The sequence below is a fragment of the Balaenoptera acutorostrata genome, chromosome 6 (genome assembly GCF_949987535.1).
Source record: "Balaenoptera acutorostrata chromosome 6, mBalAcu1.1, whole genome shotgun sequence".
Lineage (NCBI taxonomy): Eukaryota > Metazoa > Chordata > Mammalia > Artiodactyla > Balaenopteridae > Balaenoptera > Balaenoptera acutorostrata.
Window position 1 is genome coordinate 59,687,689 of NC_080069.1, and position 20,482 is coordinate 59,708,170.

General features: G+C 37.7%; 1 protein-coding gene and 1 pseudogene across 9 annotated transcripts in view; one reads left to right on the forward strand and one right to left on the reverse strand.

The window, feature by feature from the left end:
• CCDC171 (coiled-coil domain containing 171) overlaps positions 1–20,482 on the reverse strand; it is a 363,351-nt gene that overhangs the window by 229,741 nt on the left and 113,128 nt on the right. For all 9 annotated transcript variants that reach the window (XM_057549252.1, XM_057549250.1, XM_057549256.1 and 6 more), the window contains 2 exons: positions 14,457–14,559; positions 1,468–1,574 (listed from right to left, as the gene is read on the reverse strand). In XM_057549252.1, the coding sequence (XP_057405235.1) occupies positions 1,468–1,574; positions 14,457–14,559 (210 nt within the window). The remainder of the gene's footprint in view (positions 1–1,467; positions 1,575–14,456; positions 14,560–20,482) is intronic.
• On the forward strand, positions 15,241–16,057 carry LOC102998518 (RNA-binding protein 7-like; annotated as a pseudogene).

The window sequence follows — 20,482 nt, forward strand, 5'->3', positions numbered from 1 at the left end:
TAAAATCCTACTGGACCAAAATGCCAGAAGCAGTGGTATCTATACAGAAAGAAAAAAGGACAGACCAGAAGACTGTTCTTTCTACATCACGAGAATATTCACTGGTCTCTCAGTCCATATGACAATTTCAGGGTCGGTCACATGCTGCCCTACTGGGAAGGCTTGTGGCAGGTCATCAGTTGGTCCTGCTCCGCTTGTGATTTATTTTCTTTGACAGTTCATTCTTCTTTCTGTCAGACTGCTCTTTTTGCTTTCTTTGCAGCCACCCCTTGGTCTCCCCACTGCTGTCTCTGGCACTGGTTCACAACAAAGCGCATTACTAAGCCAAAGCCTGCTGAGTCGACTTTTCAACTGTGCTGAGGATCATGTGACATTCATCCTCCCAAATAACAATTCGCTGTGGGTAATATGTTCCTAGTTACCCCGCAGCTTCCAGACCTAGGCCTCAGAAGAGTTTCATAAACTACTAACAATACAGGTTGTCTTGTCTCACTGAGAAAGAGTTAGCAATGTTTGCTCTTTATAGAAATTTAATTATTTCAGTGGTCACTTTCTTTTATGCCTTTTGAACAATTACAATTACAGAGGGCATTAAGAAGACTCACTTTTCCTTCTTTATTCACCTTAGCAAACTAAAGTAAAATATGCCTCTTCTTATGGGAAATATAAGGGTTTCAAGGCCTTTGTATTACATAAAAGAAACAGATAAACAGAGGGATAAACACTAAATTCCATGCTATATGGCTTGTCTTTGGTTGGAACAACTGTTTGTTGCTTTGCTAACTAATTGTGTTTAATGTAGTTACTTCATATTCTCTAATTTAACAAGATGTAACTAAATAAACTCTTCAATTTTTAAAGCACAAATTCATAAAACATTTTAATACCCAAGAAAATTATCAACCCACAAGTTAAACAATACAAAAGAGAAGATAAATAAAAGCATGAGCTTTTTCAATCAGGAAACTAAAAACCTCCAAGCTACATCAAACAGATATTTGTTTTTAAAACCTTCTAACGCTTTACTCCCTTTAGAGAATGCACACTAATTTCTCTCTTTTTTATTGACTTCTACAATTTGTAGAACTCCTAAGCCAAAATATTGACAAACCCTAAATTTCCAGTACCTATTCCAAATTTCATAAAAACACATTAACATTTAAATATAACATATGTTAGCTAAATGAGTTGCACAGCTCTTTTGTTAAATTAAAATAGATAAATTATGAAGACCAAGAAGTGACAGCCTTTATAACTTTGAAAATAGTAGTGTGACAGAAGAGAAAGTGAGACCCGACTTTAGGCCACACTTAAAGAAAGAACAGTGACAGCCAACTTGTTATTTTTTGTATCTGTGAAGCTGTCAAATCAACATTCCCAATACTTTTGACCTTTGTAACAAGCAAGTAATACGTACTGCTGCAGGCCGAAGGCTATGTGTGTGGAGCCAAACAGTGCAAGTGTTACCTCATTAGATGCATCTTCCAGCTTGTTCTGGTAATCTGTCAAGGTACGCCTCAAACTCTCAAGGACAACAGAGAAGCTGGGAGGTTTATCTTTGTCCTTGTGGATGCCTAGAGAAAAATACAGGATGAAAATATACCGTTAAAGTCGCAAAGGGACAAAAGCTAAGCAGACAGTAACAGAGATATTACAATTAGATATAGCTGAAAAGACATCATGATACACCGAGTAGAATCTTATTCTCCTAAGTATACTGCTGTATAGCCTTAGTATTAATAGCTTTTCTAAACAAGTGATCAAATTAAGTTCATAATATATCAAGTCCAAATTTATGGCTACTTTGTACCTTACTATGCCCACCTTGTAGTTAGTAGTAAAGCTCTTTTTTTTTTTTCCTATTTCCAAGGTAACTGAAGTATTTGTACACACCTGTTATCCACCAATTAAATAAACAGCCTATACTAAACACTGTTTGGGGGAGCTACATACATTTACTTTGGTCCTTGTGTCTCTGATCAGTCAGGTCTATTTTTCTTAAACAATAATTTCTGAACCCAAGAGCACATAATTTTCTGTTATGCTTGGAAATAATGTTCTTCAATCCTTAAAATTCTCAAGTTACAATTTGAAATAAATAATAAAAATACTATTATCTACATAGGCCACATCATGTTTCAATTAAAACCCTTAAAACTGACACTCATTGTAAAAATATGAGTATTTCCATATTATGCCCTCAAACCATTTTAATTCAGGTAGGCCATGAGTTAGTTGAGCTAATCAAGATCACATGGTCAAATGTAGTTTATTTAATTTTTTTTAAAGATTTATTTATTATTTATTTATTTATTTTATTCATTTTTGGCTGCATCGGGTCTTAGTTGCAGCATGCAGGATATTTGTTAAGGCACGCGGGCTCTTTGTTGTGGTGCATGGGCTTCTCTCTAGTTGTGGCATGTGGGTTTTCTCTTCTCTAGTTGTGGCGCACAGGCTCCAGGGCACGGGGGCTCTGTAGTTTGCAGCACTCGGGCTCTAGGTGAGGCGTGCGAGCTCAGTAGTTGTGCACACGGGCTTAGTTGCCCCTCAGCATGTGGGATCTTAGTTCCCTGACCAGGGATCGAACCCCGGTCCCCTGCACTGTAAAGCGGATTCTTTACCACTGGACCACCAGGGAAGTCCCTCAAATGTAGTTTAAAATAGTAATCCAAAATAATCAAAAGTTTAGTTTCAAAAACCACTTTGAACTGATTGCTTATTGTACTCATTAACTGTTAAAAATTAAATAGCAAATTTTAAAACATACTTACTAAAATTACTTTTATTTGCCTATATTTTCTCCCTATCATATTTTACAATCTAAATATTAATATCGATAAGAAGCATTCACAATACCTTTTTTATTATTCATTGATTCATTCATTCAACTAATTTAATGCATTCCTACTATGTATTAATCCTAGGCATTAGGCACATGGAGGTAGATAAGAATGGTGTAGTCTCTGTTCTCATAGAATTTACAGTCTAAAAAGAGGAGGTAAGATTGTAAACAAATAATTACATAAGATCATTCATCCATTCTTCAAGTATTCAGTTGCTGGAACTTTGGGGAGAGGAGGGACAAAGGCAGTAATACAGGAAAGAAAGAATGAATAAAGGGGAAAAAAATGTTTGGTTAATAACAGAACAACTTTATTCATATCAGAGTATTAGTGATAATTATTATTTTAATTTTGGACAAAATGTTATTAATAAACTTATTACATTCACCAAAGTATAATTTAAACACTATCTGAAGTATGGGTACACCTTAGATTTTCTTAAACAGAAGAATAATAATTAACTTAAAAACCAAAAGTAATATGGAAACAACATATATCCCAGCTGGGGGTGGTGGGGGTGGGGGGAAGAGTGCTCTCAGCCGTGAAAATGAAGGAGACAGTACTCTTTGTAATGACAGTACTGTGAGTTGGAGAGACAACTCATTAAAATTTTTATTAAAGGTCTTACCAAATATATTTTTAAAAAATTGCTCTCTTGCACAAGATAAAAAAAGTGTAATGTATAATTCTTTTCTTCTGCTACTACACAAGTAGGTCATGAATAAACCATTCGAGGACACCCAGGAAATCTTAGCTTATACAATAAGGGAGAAAACTTGCTCTTAGAAATCCAGAAGAATAAAATCATCATAATATGGGTGTGGAGGAATAAGGAGACAAAATGCCCTCTCCTTACTGACTCATGCACATCTTATATTCTACACAAAAACGTTTCTTTGCCTGCAAATGCTTTTACAATAAAGTTCAGCTGAAGTACAAAGTATGCCTTATGTCCCACCCACATTCATTATAAAAAGAAATACTTACTGGTCCCTTAACATGAAGAAAATATTTACAAATAAAAAGAAAGGGTCGCTCAGGACCCAGGAGCTTACTGACTAAAATTTTATTTAACCTAATAATATCCTAATCACTGCACTATTGCCCGCAAAACAATAAACTATTAAAGCTGTACTATCAGTGGATGGTCTAAAACCTCACAGTAAAGATTAAAAAAATAAAATAAAATAAAATTTTAACAGTAGTCATAAATAGCTTTTCAAAGGTTAAAGTCCAAATGAAGAACAGAATGTGTCAGGATGTGTCATTTATACTTCAATTACGCCAACTCAAAAATCTTCTGAGTTTCTCTGTCCCTGTCCCTATACACGTGTGTCTCTATACATGGGTGCCAGCCTATACTTTCACATCACTGCTGCCTGTCTCAGTCTCTTTCTCACTTTTAAGTACGTTTCAACGAGATATACCTTGGCAAATCTTTTCTTTGAATTAGTAGCCCACAGGAGGGAGTGAGGAAGAACAGGTCCCAAACCTTCTATTTAAATGTTCCCTTTTGGACAATCTAAAAAACTAAATATTTTTAAATGACTCAAATTAACCACTGATTTTCAAGATGGTGTTATCACCTCAGTAACCCACAGTTCCACAGGAGAAACAGTAGGTTGTGATGAATGAGGTGAGTCTATTTCCTCCACCTTGTCAACCATTCTCTTATCTACTTTAGTATCCTGCAAGACCTCAATTATTAAGAAATAATGGACAGAGACTATAAAACAAAAGACTGAGCTTTTTTTAAAAAAAAGATAACTGTTGTAGAACATGAGTAGTCACGTTCATCCTCAAAACAAATCGGAAAAAAAGAAAAGAAAACCCTGTTGTTTAATGCTGATTTTTAATCATGTAATAAAACACAGAAAATGACATTCAAATGGGTTTTTCACCTGAGAAAATCTAAATATTTAATACATTGATGACTAAGAAAATTCTTTTTTCATTCTAAAAGCACTGAATATAAACATTTTGTTGGCAGTTATACTTTTCAAACTCAGACTACGTTCCATATATTAACTTGTCTTATTCACTGAGATCATAAACAAACATCTCCATTATCTTGCAAACACTGGTACCCATTCTAGAGTTTTTAAGGAAAATGACTCATAACTTCTCTAAAATATGGACAGTATTTATCATGTAAATTCTGCTCACCCAACTACTCTGTCCCCAGGAAGAGTCCAAAAAACACTTCCTTTACCAAGGTTTGAGAAATGTATTGGTGGGGGGAGGCTCAGCATCGTTGATGAGCTCTGTATGGCTTGGTAGTAAGCATCTAGGCCAGGTAGCTGGAAAGCCATGGATAACAGTGGGAAATGGGGCCACAAAGCTGGCTTCCCTGAATTCAGTGGGGATGCTGGAATCTCAAGTGACACAGGCCAAGTGGTAGCACTTAATTTTCAGAGACAAAATGAACATGGTTACCATAATGGGCAGTGGATTCAAAGCAATAAACAAAATGGTTTTACCCACAGAGACCGCTGGCTTTGGCTAACTGATCATGGTGTTCCTAGGACTAAAATAGGCACTCTACTTGAATGTTACCCGATCTGTATAAGTAGAAAAGCTCTGGGTCTAATTACCAGAACTAGGAGTTAAATCAACACAAAAGACAGTCTTGGCCCTCAACCAATTCTCAGTCTTGAGCTAGTTCACAGACCCAGTGTCCCTAGAATAAAGAGGATGGATCCTCTTTAGGAATCCTAACATACTGCCAAAAGCTTATACTGTAAATCTTTCTCCTAGCCTTCCTCAAAGAAACATACAACCATTTACCCGGGTGACCATGTACTGAAGAAGGGGAGTTTCTCACACATACCATGGATAACTGGACACTGGATCGGAACTGACGCTGATTTCTGGAGACCTAATGTGCTATCGTGGTTCACTAGTTAGGTAGGAGTTTACAGAGGTCAGTTTTGGCTAAGGTCTATCTCCACTGGGCCCAGTAGGTACCTGAACCCACATAGTTATTCCCCCAGTTTGGAATGCATTGTTATAAAAGACAAATGCAGAAACTGGCACAAGGCCCATAGCAGTTACCTGACCCATGGAGTGAGGGATTTACAGAGGAAAACAAAACAGAAAAAAAGCAATTGGAAGTCACCAACACTTTTACCTACCAAAATAGTAAATCAAAAATAATGCCACATTCCTGGAGAGACTGAAGAGATTAGCCCCTCTGTTAAAGAGTATAAAGGGGTGGAGATTCCAACCACATCAGCATTCAACTCATGTATCCGGCTAGTGCAGCATACAGATGGGTCTTAAGGAATGATAGTGAATTACTGTAAGCATGATCACATGTGACTCCAACTGCAGCTGCAGTTAAAGATGTAGTTTCATTGTTGGAGCAAATCGATACATTTCCTGGCAATTGGAAGGAAGCTATTTCTTCTATCCTTTTAGTAAAAATCACCAGAACAGTTAGTTTCTGCTTGCAGGGCCAGCAATCTACCTTCATGGCCCTACCTCAGAGCTATATCAACTCTAGCATAATCCAGTCTGTAGAAATTCTGATCAACTCTTCATTCTGGAAGACATCCCGTATTCCACTTAGTTCTCTACCAAGTTGATGATATCATTCTGACTGCTTGAGTTTAAGCAGGCCAAGTTTGGCAGATCCTTACAGGTGAATGATAGTGTAAACTTTTAGGATTTTGGAACAAAGGAAGCCATCCTCTACAGATAACTATTCTCTTGAAAATCAGCTTTCAACTGGCTACTAGTCCTTAGCAGATACTGTATTCATGCCCACCAATTTAGCACGTGACCTGTGTTGCCCATCATAAAATGTCTGATCCACCAGCCCATGAACTTGGGCATGCATGATTTCACTCTATCATCAAGTGAAAGTGGTATATACAAAACTGGATTCAAACAAGTCCGGAAGGTACAAGTAAGTTGCATGAATAAGTAATCCAGATTCCCATGGGCCTTATTCTTGTTACATTGCTTCTTCCCTCTTAACCTACACCCTGGACCCATGGGAAAGTTCCCTATAACCAGTTGACTAATGGGGGGAAGGGGGCAGAATGGGCTTGTTATATAGATGTTTCTGTATGATGTGCTGATACTCCTCAAAAGTAGACAGTTGTGGCACAATAGCCCTACTAAAGGGTGGCCTTGAAGGACGGTGGTGAAGCAAAAATCCTCCCAGTATGCAGTAATGGACCCAACCATCATTTTGTCTGGAATGAGAGATGACCAAAGGTACAAATATACACTAATTTGGAGGTAGTAGCTAACAGTTTGGCTAATGGTCAGGGACTCGAAAAGAACATTATTAGAAAACTGGTAACAACGTGGTCTGGGCAAGAGTGTGTGGACAGACCTCTCCAGATGGTCACTGTGCCCAGATCAACTTAAGTAGAGGAGGATCTTAACAATCAGGAGGACAAGATGAAGTATTCTGTGGATGTCAGCTAGCATATTTTCCCAGCCACCTTTGTCCTTGCTCATCTTTGTTGCCCCTACAACACAGGAGTCATGGCAGCAAGAATAGAGGTAATGCATGGGCTCAGCAACATGGACTTCCATTCACCAAGGCTGATAGGATTACAACTCCTGTTAAGTGCCAAATCCACCAATAGCAAAGACAAACACTGAATCCATGATATGACACCACTCTCTAGTGGCACAGCCAGTCACCTTGTGGCAAGTTGATTATACTAAGTCATTTCCATCATGGAATAATCAATGCTCATGCTTACTAAGGTAGACACTCTAGAAAGACATTTTCCTTCCCTGACCATAATACTTCTGCTGAAATTGTCATGCATGAATTTACAAAATGTCTTATTCACCATTATGTATTCCACGTAGCAATTGCTTCTGACCAAGGAACTCATTTCATAGCAAATGAAGTATGGAAATTGGCTCATTTTCATAGAATTCACTGGTCTTACTATGTCTCCCAACACTCTGAAGTAGCTGGCATACAGAATAGTATAATGGCCTTTTGAAGATTCATAGCACTGGCTGGATGGCAACATTTTGTGGGACAAGGATAATATCCTCCAAGATACAGTTTGTGCTCTGAGTCAGCAATCAATATATGGTATGTTTCTCCCATAGCCAGGAATCACAGGTCCAGGAATCAAATGTTGGAAATGGGAGTGGCTTATATTACACCTAATGATCCACCAGTGAAATGTCTGCTTCCCATCCCAGGAACTGTGGGCTCTATTGGTCTAAGTCTTAATTCCCAAGGAAGAAATGCTTCCACCAAGGGACACAGCAATGGTTCCATTAAAAATGGAAGCTGACACTGTCACCTGGTCATTTCTGGGCTCTTCATGCCAGGAAACCAAAGAGCAAAGAAGGTTCTTCTATACCAAGACAACTGGTCTTGCTTACCAAGGGAAAATTGGTGGTAAGAAAGAGTATATCTAGAATACAGGACATCCCACAGGACTCTCACTTGAGTATACTCAAGTTCTGTGATAAAAGTTGATGGACAAACAATCCCACTTCTGGGTGTATATCCAAAAGAACTGAAAGCAGGGTGTAGAAGAGATATTTGTATATCCATGTTCACAGAAGCACTATTCACTATAGCCAAGAGGTGGAAGCAACCCAAAGGTCCATCAACAGATGAATGAATAAACAAAATGTGATAAATACATACAATGGAGTATTATTTGCCTTAAAAAGGAAGGAATTCCTGTCATATGCCATGTCATGGATTAACCTTGAGGACATTATGCTAAGTAAAATAAGCCAATCACAAAAAGATAATATATGATTCCATTATATAAGGTACCTAAAGTAGTCAAATTCATAGAAACAGAAAGTAGAATGGTGGTTATGAGGGGTTTGCAGGAGCGAGAAAAAGGGGTGGTTAATTTTATGTGTAAACTTGATGGGCTAGGGGCCCAGATATTCAGTTAAACATTATTTCTGGGTGTGTCTATGAGGCTATTTCTGGATGAGGCTGAAATTTGAATCAGTAGACTGAGTAAAGCAGACTGCCCTCCCCAACGTGGGTGGGCCTCATCTAACTCACTGAAAGCCCAAATAGAACAAAAGGCTAAGTAAGAAAGGATTCTTTCTCTCTGCCTGACTATCTTCAATTGGGACATCAGTCTTCTCCTGCCTTTGGACTCAGCCTCAGACTGGAACTTACACCAGGGTCTCCTGTTTCTCAGGCCTTCGGAGTCAGACTGCCTCTCCTGGGACTCCTGATTTCTCAGCCACAAAATGAGAAGTGATTTTTTAATGATCATGTGATTAGTTAATGATCTCATTAGAAATGCTGAGCCCTCTTAGTGCAGTCACTTCTTTGGATTTCACAAACCAAAGCTGTAAGCATGATGAATTAGGACACATTTGGTTTGTAAACCTCAGTGAATTGGGAGGTGAGGGAAGCAAGAGAGAAGAAACTGGCAAGTGACACCAAAGGAGACCTGTGTGCTGCAGGCATCCTCAACTTCTCAGTAAACCATGAACCTCTAATTAAAAGGTACCAGCCACAGGGTTCACAAGGACAATTAAAATTCTCAAGAAGATACTAGATCTAGGCAATAATCCTTTACTAAGGATAGAAAGGAGGAGCAAGGAGAGGAAAAGTACCATTTGTTGTCCTGATTTTCCTAAAACAGTCCCTGAAATTGCCCAATTCCTGGGTGATATGCACATACCTAAAGGCATCAAATGCTGTTGCTATTATTTCCTAGGGTGCTTCAGCCTCTCCAGTAGAAAGAAAAAGAATACATCTAGAGTATTACAAATGATTTCCTCAAGGAAGGAAAGGTTGAAGAGGGTTGGAGGGGCTCTGTCTCAGTCGACACAAAAGTCAAGCACCCTAAGGAGGATCCAAGATTGAGTCAGAAGAAAAACTTTCTTTCATGAACCTAATGAAGGAAAAGTCACATTCTATATGTTTGCTAACATCCTCAGGCAGAGGTAAAACTATAGTAGAAGAAACACTTGAGGCAGAAAGACTACATGGGTTCAAAGTGGGAAAGGATTTCTCCCCATACACACTCTAAGAATTTCCATCAAAAGAAATATGAGCAGCTGTAGTGTGTCAGTTTTAGTGGAAAGTAGAATGCAGAAATAGGAAATAAATGTCCCTAGTTGAGTAAATTGAGGCTACCTTGTCTAATAAAAGTAGGCAATCAAGGTGACATTTCTATAACCCATGAAAGACTGTACATCTTTTCCAATGAAGATGGAAAGTCAATCTTCCTGGTGACTCCTTATGGATTACTACCCAAAGGGCTGCTAAAATTTTGAAAGAGATTCCATGACTACCTTTACAACCTCAAAAACTATAATTTAAAATAGAACTTCAACCTATCAATTCATTCATGCTTTTTCATTCATTCATATTCAATAAATACTCGAGTGCCTCCTTTGTGCCAAGTACTATTCTAACTGCTTAAAATCCTTTAGTAAATAAAAGAGACAAAGATCCTTGCCCTCATGGAGCTTGGATATTGTGATGGTTACTTTTATGTGCCAACTTGACTGGGCTAAAGATATGCCCAGATAGCTAGTAAAACATTATTTCTGGGTGTGTCTGTGAGAGTGTTTCTGGAACAGATTAGCATTTGAATCAGTAGACTAAGTAAAGAAGATCTGCCCTCACCAATGTGGGAGGGCGATATCCAATCCATTGGCCTCCCTTATCCACCCCCTACTCCTATCCCCTCCTCCTCCCACCCCAACAGAACAAAAAGGCAGAAGGGAAAATTCTCTTTTTTTTTAAGCTGGGATTTTCATCTTCTCCAGCCCTCAGACATCCTGCTCCTGGTTCTTGAGCCTTTAGATTCTAGAACTTATGCCAGTGGCCCCCAGTTTCTTAGGCTTTTGGACTCAGACTGAATTACATCACTGGCTTTCCTGGTTCTTCAGCTTGCAGAGGACAGATCACGAGATTTCTTAGCCTCCATAACCATGTGCAACAACTCCTATAATGTATCTCCTCTTATGTGTATCTATATATATCTTATTGGTTCTGTTTCTCTGGAGAACCCTGACAACGCAGATATAATAATAAATGCACCACATAGTCTGTTAGAAATGTTGGACACCAATAAGTGCCATGGGATAAAACGTAGAGCAGAAAAGGGAGAGAGAGGTAGGGAGGCAAGCAGCATGGGACTGGGTGGTGGGTAAGCTTCAAGGAGAAGGTGAGATTTGAGCATAGATTCAAGGAAGATAAGAAAGAGAGCTATGCTGATATATCTAGGTGAGGAACTTTTCAGGTAAAAGCAATGGTCAACACAAAGGCCCCCAAGGCAGGAGCTTGCTTGGTATGGTCAAGAAACAGCCAGAGGACAGAGTGGCCCAAACAGGGAGAGGGATGGGGAGAGTAGTAGGAGGTGAGGACAAAGAAGCGATAAATATAGGGGTAGACCACGTAGGGTCTTGCAAGTCATTGCCCGCACTTCAGTTTCTACTCTTAGCAAAGCGCAGAGCCCAGCAAGCTTTACAGGAAAGGAATGACATGCTCTAATTTAGGTTTTCTAATGCTCATTCTGATGGCTTTAGAGAAAGAGACCGAAGGGGAACAAGGTGGAAGCAGAAGAGGGGGAGGAGGTGTGGGAGGCACTAGGAAACAAGGTGTAAACTGTCACACTGATTTCTGGTGTAAAGATCAAGTTAAATCCTCTAAGTAAATAAATTCCTGAATGTCTTAGACTAACTGAAACTTCGCCTTATCTGCTACATGAAGATAAACTGATGAGTTACTCTTGCTTCAGAAAGATCTCTTCATGTAGAAGACCACAAAATCTGAAGAAGACAGGAAATAGAACACCTGGCAACTGCTGTCAACTCTGGACTAAAATTCATTCAGAAAATTAGCTTTCATTCCTACCATCTTAAAGAGCAAGTCAAAGAAAAAAAAGAAAAATTTGTAACCATCCCTCTAAATTTCTACCATGGATTATTTTTCCTGAAATGGAGGGGGGTGGGGGCGGTAGGTAGAGTATATATTGAACTGAAAGGTATGAAGAGGTAATAAAAGGGGGTAAGGTACTATGGCCTACTTGCCATAACTACAAAACAGAGGATCTCTCTGGAAAACCCTTTCCAAGGTAACAAAATTAATTTTGTAACAAATTCTAAAGCTGTGCTACCATCACATAGTAAGAATATTTCTATTTGAAATAGATTTTTTCTTAAAGACATATATACTATGAGATATATACATGTTTATATAAACAATCTCACACACACACACACACACACACACACACACACACACACACACACCCTTGAATTATCCTAAGATAAGTTTTTTAATTACTTCATTTCAGGGGAACAAATTATTTGGTCATCTTTGTGTAGTTGAAGCCAGGTCTGATGCAGTAAGGCAATCTCAATTGTTCAGGCGCTTCCATAAAATGTTGAGCAATAAGGTTTATTAACTATATCCCTCTTTGTTAAGTAACAAAAACCCAACCTGAGGTGGTATGAGCAGAAAGGGAGTCCGTTATAGTTATACAGGGCTATTTCATGGAAGCCAAGAGCAAAAATAAAATCAAGTCTGAAGCAGGTATGTGAATGAGTCAGGGTATCAGCAGGAAGAAATGGCATACTCAGAAGAGTTCACTGGAAGAAAATTTAATGAAGATATTTACAGAAATGTGAACAGGTTAAGAGAACCAAAAAGATATGATGAGGCACCAGAACCAGCAAGACTGGAAAACCAGTACCATGGCTTAGGGGGGTCAACTGGAAGGAACGTTGTTACCATAGTCCAACACAAGCCACAGCTGCGGAAGAGGACCCAACTTGACAAGAAGCTGTAACTGCCAAAAATGAAACCACCGCCAGGAATGCACTGGAGCAGAGGGAGCAGGGGAAATAAACACCCTGACTTTCTTTGCTTTCCTTTCTTCCTCCACCCTCTTAATCTCCTGCTGGTGCACCCACTGTCCAATTCCAACCCCAAAGCCAGAGGGCAAAGGAGCCCAGATCATGCAGTCCACAGAGGTCAGCCTCTACAAGGCAAAACAGAGACCATAGGAGAATGATTCTAGGGCAAGTAAAAAGTGAATAACCAGCACAATATGGAAACAAAGACCACTATAACAGTACAAAAATCACTTATTCAGCACACAGTCCCTTTCCCAGGAACACTTTCTCTGTAATATATAGGATGTGAATATATATATGGGAAACTAGGACATTCAAAAAGGATTGTTACTAGGACTTCCCTGGCAGTCCAATGGTTAAGACTCTCCACTTCCACTGCAGACAATTCTTTTTCTATAGGTTTAGTAATAACTTATGAGTTGCTTTATTATCAACTAATTTTAAACCTCAAAGGAGACATGACCTCATTATTCTTAGCTTTTCTAATTCAACTCTGAATATTGAAGCATTAAGATATGCTATGATAATAATTTAACAACTTTTAAAGATCCTAAAACCATTAAACAATGATACATCTCAATAATAAAACAGTAACACTGCAAAAGAAAATTTTATACCCCAAAGCTTTAGCAAATACAATTAAAAAGTGGATATCTATATTTTTATGTCACTTGTATACACCTTGATTTTTCCACAGTAACAAACCATGAAACACTAATGCTTTTAGAAAAAGTTTAAATAAAAACAAAGTTAAAAATAGATAATAGCAAATCACACTAAATTTCTAATGGTTCACCAACAGAAATCTGCAGATCCATAATGTGAAAATAGGCCTTGTTCATATCTTTCTGCTTTTTTGAGGACAACAAACTTTCCTGAACTTAAGTGTTTCCTAAAGAACTCATTTGCCAAATATCTGTTTGATTCCTTTAGAAAAACAGAGTCTTCAAGCTATTTTAAGGTGTAAGGAATTTAATTTTATATGTTTTTTTGAAAAATATAACTGAGTTAGAAAGCAACTAAATAATTTGAGGCTGACAGCATGGCAAAAGAAAACAGGTAGAAAAGTGAAAGTATTTAAGTCAAAGCTACTATAGCACACATAATGGCATACACACAAAAAAATTAAGGAAGTAGAAATCATGGAATGGACGGAACTCATTAGCCAACTAATGCTTTTGCTAGTTCCCAAAATATGCCTACCCAATATATAATCTTTATAGTTCTTTATCATATTAAGTGGGCTAATACTAAAACCAAAACATTTTACCTAAACACTTTTATCTGGAGAGTATGTATACGGTAGTAGGAAATCAAGGAGAAAACCAGCCTAGAAAGCAATAGTGTAGAATATGCACTGTGTTACAGCCTGTGTCCTACATAACCTTTTGAATGCATGACCTTTAAGTTGCTGAAGGTTGCCTCAGAATTTGGCTCGGTTTGATGGAAACATCTGTTCCCCTTGCAGGTATACTGTAAGGACTTTTTTCTCAGTTGGATTCAGAACACAGCAAGTGAGCCCTTGTCTGTCCAATCATACAGACACCAACACTTGTAAATCAAGTTCTGGGAGGACAACAGCAGGTCCACAGTCCGTCACCCTTTCTTAGCCAGCTAGGCCAACTGACTGCTGTGAGAACTGCTCTTATCATGTCATCAAATCAAAACATGTTGAGATGAGGGACTATAAGAGGCATCTGCAGAATTCCCAAAATGCAGTGACTTTGGAACATTGACAGATGCATCTGTCATTTTATACCTTCAACTAACCTGATGTCCACTGGCCAGACACAGAAAAGCTGTCCAAGATTGATTCCAACTCTTTCACGTTATTTTCACATGTCTCTACCAGAAAAGCCTGGTGCTTCTTAGCCTTTTAATTAAGAAAAAAATTACACATAATAAGGTCACGCATTATAAGAGTTGCAGATTTTTTATGTGAACACATATAGCACAATTAAGTATAAACGAGCTAATAATTACTCCATTCAAATCTATTATTAATAAACTTCTTTCTGTCGTAATCATACCTTTTACTTGGCTTAATGCAACACTGTGTAAGGTCTCAATAACAATTTACTGAGGTCTTAGTGCCTGGCACTATTCTCAATATTTTAACATAATAATTCTTTTTATCCTCACAACAAATCTATGAGGGAAGGGCTATCATTATCCCAATTTTACAGATAAGGAAACAGAGACACAGAGAAATTAAGGAAAACTTTAAAAGATCACGCTTGCAGTCATGTAGCAAATTGCCAGATGGTGGTCAAAAGTGAATGCAGTATGACCAGTCAGAAGAAACTGGAGCAGTTTACTCAAGAGGTGATGGTAGCTTAGATTAGGGTCTTAGCAGAGCAAAAGGGGTGTGGGGTGTATGCACTGAAGGATGTTGGGGGGGGTGTATACTTAGAAGGTAGAATGGCCAACCTTGGTAACACTGCACTGGGTTAGATGACATTGACTGGATTGGATTGGATTGGATTGGACTGGATTAGATGAGATTGGAAAAGTGATCAGATAAAATGAGGAGTCAAGACTGATCCCACTTTTTCGGGAGGGGGCGATGCTGAGATGGAGGCGGTAGCAGCCGAAGCGGATTGTACTCTCTTTGTGGGCAACCTTGAAACGAAACTGACAGAGGAGCTGCTTTTTGAGCTTTTCCACCAGGCTGGGCCAGTAATAAAAGTGAAAATTCCAAAAGATAAGGATGGTAAACCAAAGCAGTTTGCATTTGTGAATTTCAAACATGAAGTATCTGTTCCTTATGCCATAAATCTGCTTAACGGAATCAAACTTTATGGAAGGCCCATCAAAATTCAGTTTAGATCAGGAAGTAGCCGTGCCTCACAGGAGGTGAGTCTGTCATATCCCCAGCATCATGTTGGAAGTTCAAGCCCTACTTCCACATCTCCTAGCAGGTATGAAAGGACAGTGGATAACATGACTCCATCAGCACCGATAATTCAAAGATCTTTTTCTTCTTCAGAAAATTTTCAGAGACAAGCAGTGATGAACAGTGTTTTGAGAAAGATGTCATATGGAGGGAAATTTAGTTCTCCACATCTGGATCAACCAGGATTTTCCCCATCAGTTCAGTCACATAATCATACTTTTAACCAGTCTTCAACCTCCCAGTGGCGCCAAGATACACCATTATCACGGCAAAAAGTCAGAATTCTCATCCCTACATAGTGGATAGACATTGTAGCCGTGAACAGCTTTACACTGATCACGGGTCTGACCATCATTACAGAGGAAACAGAGATGATTTCTTCTATGAAGAGAGAAATCACGATGGCTGGAGCCATGACTATGATAACAGAGGAGACAGTGGTAGAGATGGAAAATGGTGCTCAGCTCGACACTAACAAGTGTTAAAAGGATGTTTTCATAGGGTCTTTCTAGGCCCTTTTTCTTAAGTTTTTCTGGGAATGTTTTCTTAAAAAAACTCTATAGAGCATCTTTACAAGTTGCTACATTTCTTTAAAAAAATTTTTAAACCTAACTGCAGTCCAATACAGAAATGAGAAGAATTGTGGTTCTAGTTTTATTACATTAATAACCTTTCGCCTCAGGGTTTTAAGAAGAGGAAAGGGTTTTATCCAAAAGAAAGTGCCACAATTCCTAACCATTTTAGACAATTGAGGAACGGATGTATTATATTGATTAGTTGTATTATGAAGCAAATATTTTAATTATCTGTTATCTTTTTGTATTGCAAGAAGTTTCTTGTTAGGGAATCAGATTTTTGGTATATATAATGGAAAACATTCAAGTTGACAGCCTGAAATGACTCAGTATTTTGTTAATAAATGAGAAAATATAAATTCAGTGATTCATTTTACTAACATTTGAGGAAACATTTTGGTCAAGTTTGGGGATAAATCATATTATTTAACTCCTTAGAGAACTTAAGTGCAAGTTCTGTGACATGATCTTGAGTTTTATCATAAGTGAGCATACAGGTATACATCTACACTTGCTATTTCATTATAAAATTTTAGAATTTGCTCATTAAATCATGTTCGATGTATGACTGAAGTCACTCAGGAAGTTAAATATCTCTAAATGTATTTTTTTACAGTAAAAATACAGTGTTAATGTAAATCTTTTTATGGAAAAACAAAAATGTAAATGTATAGTCAGATAAAAGGGTAAAGTGTTTTACCGAAAGTATTCTTTTTTGGGAAAAAAGGGTTCACGAAACCTTTTAGTGCTGCCTCTATCACTCAAATTTCTAAAATTATGACATTTTCAAAGTGCCCAGGACAAGTGTACAAGGACACATTTTATTATGGAGACTGTACAGGTTGCTTTTTGTTTTTGTTTGAACATTTGAAAGAATTTAGTCTAAAACACTTTGATTTAAAAATTTTTAAATCTTGTTTAACAAAACTTTCATGTATCAAGATGCCGTTTCCCTTTCATTGTAGATCTTGCTTATAAAAATTCATTCCTGGGCTTCCCTGGTGGCGCAGTGGTTAAGAATCCGCCTGCCAGGACCTCAGAAAAAGAGTGGAGGCAAAAATCGAGAAGATGCAAGAAATATTTTAAAAAGACCTAGAAGAATTAAAGAACAAACAGAGATAAACAATACAATAACTGAAATGAAAACTACACTAGAAGGAATCAATAGCAGAATAACTGAGGCAGAAGAACGGATAAGTGACCTGGAAGACAGAATGGTGGAATTCACTGCTGCAGAACAGAATAAAGAAAAAAGAATGAAAACAAAGGAAGAAAGCCTAAGAGACCTCTGGGACAACACTAAACGCAACAACATTCGCATTATAGGGGTCCCAGAAGGAGAAGAGAGACAGAAAGGACCAGAGAAAATATCTGAAGAGATTATAGTCAAAAACTTCCCTAACATGGGAAAGGAAATAGCCACCCAAGTCCAGGAAGCGCAGAGAGTCCCACACAGGATAAACCCAAGGAGAAACATGCCGAGACACATAGTAATCAAACTGGCAAAAATTAAAGACAAAGAAAAATTATTGAAAGCAGCAAGGGAAAAACAACAAATAAAATACAAGGGAACTCCCATAAGGTTAACAGCTGATTTCTCAGCAGAAACTCTACAAGCCAGAAGGGAGTGGCATGATATGCTTAAAGTGATGAAAGGGAATAACTTACAACCAAGATTACTCTACCTGGCAAGGATCTCATTCAGATTCGATGGAGAAATCAAAAGTTTTACAGACAGGCAAAAGCTAAGAGAATTCAGCACCACCAAACCAGCTCTATAACAAATACTAAAGGAACTTCTCTAAGTAGGAAACACAAGAGAAGAAAAGGATCTACAAAAACAAACCCCAAACAATTAAGAAAATGGTAATAGGAACATACATATCGATAATTACCTTAAACGTGAATGGATTAAATGCTCCAACCAAAAGACACAGGCTTGCTGAATGGATACAAAAACAAGACCCATATATATGCTGTCTACAAGAGACCACTTCAGACCTAGGGACACATACAGACTGAAAGAGAGGGAATGGAAAAAGATATTCCATGCAAATGGAAATCAAAAGGAAGCTGGAGTAGCTATACTCTTATCAGATAAAATAGACTTTAAAATAAAGAATGTTTCAAGAGACAAGGAAGGACACTACATAATGATCAAGGGATCAATCCAAGAAGAAGATATAACAATTATAAATATATATGCACCCAACATAGAAGTACCTCAATACATAAGGCAACTGCTAACAGCTCTAAAAGAGGAAATCGACAGTAACACAATAATAGTGGGGGACTTTAACACCTCACTTACACCAATGGACAGATCAGCCAAAATGAAAATAAATAAGGAAACAGAAGCTTTAAATGACACAACAGACCAGATAGATTTAATAGATATTTATAGGACATTCCATCCAAAAACAGCAGATTACACTTTCTTCTCAAGTGCGCACGGAACATTCTCCAGGATAGATCACATATTGGGTCACAAATCAAGCCTCAGTAAATTTAAGAAAATTGAAATCATATCAAGCATCTTTTCTGACCACAACACTATGAGATTAGAAATGAATTACAGGGAATAAAACATAAAAAACACAAACACATGGAGGCTAAACAATACATTACTAAACAACCAAGAGATCACTGAAGAAATCAAACAGGAAATCAAAAATAAAACCTAGAGACAAATGACAATGAAAATACAATGATCCAAAACCTATGGGATGCAGCAAAAGCAGTTCTAAGAGGGAAGTTTATAGCAATACAAGCCTACCTCAAGAAACAAGAAAAATCTCAAGTAAACAATCTAACCTTACACCTAAAGGAACTAGAGAAAGAAGAAAAAACAAAACCCAAAGTTAGCAGAAGGAAAGAAATCATAAAGATCAGAACAGAAATAAATGAAATAGAAACAAAGAAAACAATAGCAAAGATCAATAAAACTAAAAGCTGGTTCTTTGAGAAGATAAACAAAATTGATAAACCACTGGCCAGACTCATCAAGAAAAAGAGGGAGAGGACTCAAATCAATCAATTTAGAAATGAAAAAGGAGAAGTTACAACAGACAGCACAGAAATACAAAGCATCCTAAGAGACTACTACAAGCAACTCTATGCCAGTAAAATGGACAACCTGGAAGAAATGGACAAATTCTTAGAAAGGTATCACCTTCCAAGACTGAACCAGGAAGAAATAGAAAATATGAACAGACCAATCGCAAGTAATGAAATTGAAACTCTGATTAAAAATCTTCCAACAAACAAAAGTCCAGGACCTGATGGCTTCACAGGTGAATTCTATGAAACATTTAGAGAAGAGCTAACACCCATCCTTCTCAAACACTTCCAAAAAATAGCAGAGGAAGGAACACTCCCAAACTCATTCTATGAGGCCACCATCACCCTGATACCAAAACCAGACAAAGATACTACAAAAAAAGAAAATTACAGACCAATATCACTGATGAATATAGATGCAAAAATCCTCAACAAAATACTAGCAAACAGAACCCAACAACACATTAAAAGGATCATACACCATGATCAAGTGAGATTTATCCCAGGGATGCAAGGATTCTTCATATATGCAAATCAATCAATGTGATACACCATATTAACAAAATGAAGAATAAAAACCATATGATCATCTCAATAGGTGCAGAAAAAGCTTTGGAAAAAATTCAACACCCATTTATGATAAAAACTCTCCAGAATGTGGGCACAGAGGGAACCAACCTCAACATAATAAAGGTCATATACGACAAACCCACAGCAAACATCATTCTCAATGGTGAAGAACTGAAAGCATTTCCTCTAAGATCAGGAACGAGACAAGGATGTACACTCTCTCCACTATTATTCAACACAGTTTTGGAAGTCCTAGCCATGCAATCAGAGAAGAAAAAGAAATAAAATGAATCCAAATTGGAAAAGAAGAAGTAAAACTGTCACTGTTTGCAGATGACATGATACTATACATAGAGAATCCTAATAATGCCACCAGAAAACTACTCGAGCTAATCAATGAATTTGGTAAAGTTGCAGGATACAAAATTAATGCACAGAAATCTCTTGCATTCCTATACACTAATGATGAAAAATCTGAAAGAGAAATTATGGAAACACTCCCATTTACCATTGCAACAAAAAGAATAAAATACCTCGGAATAAACCTACCTAGGGAGACAAAAGACCTGTATGCAGAAAACTATCAGACACTGATGAAAGAAATTAAAGATGATACCAACAGATGGAGAGATATACCATGTTCTTGGATTGGAAGAATCATTATTGTGAAAATGACTATACTACCCAAAGCAATC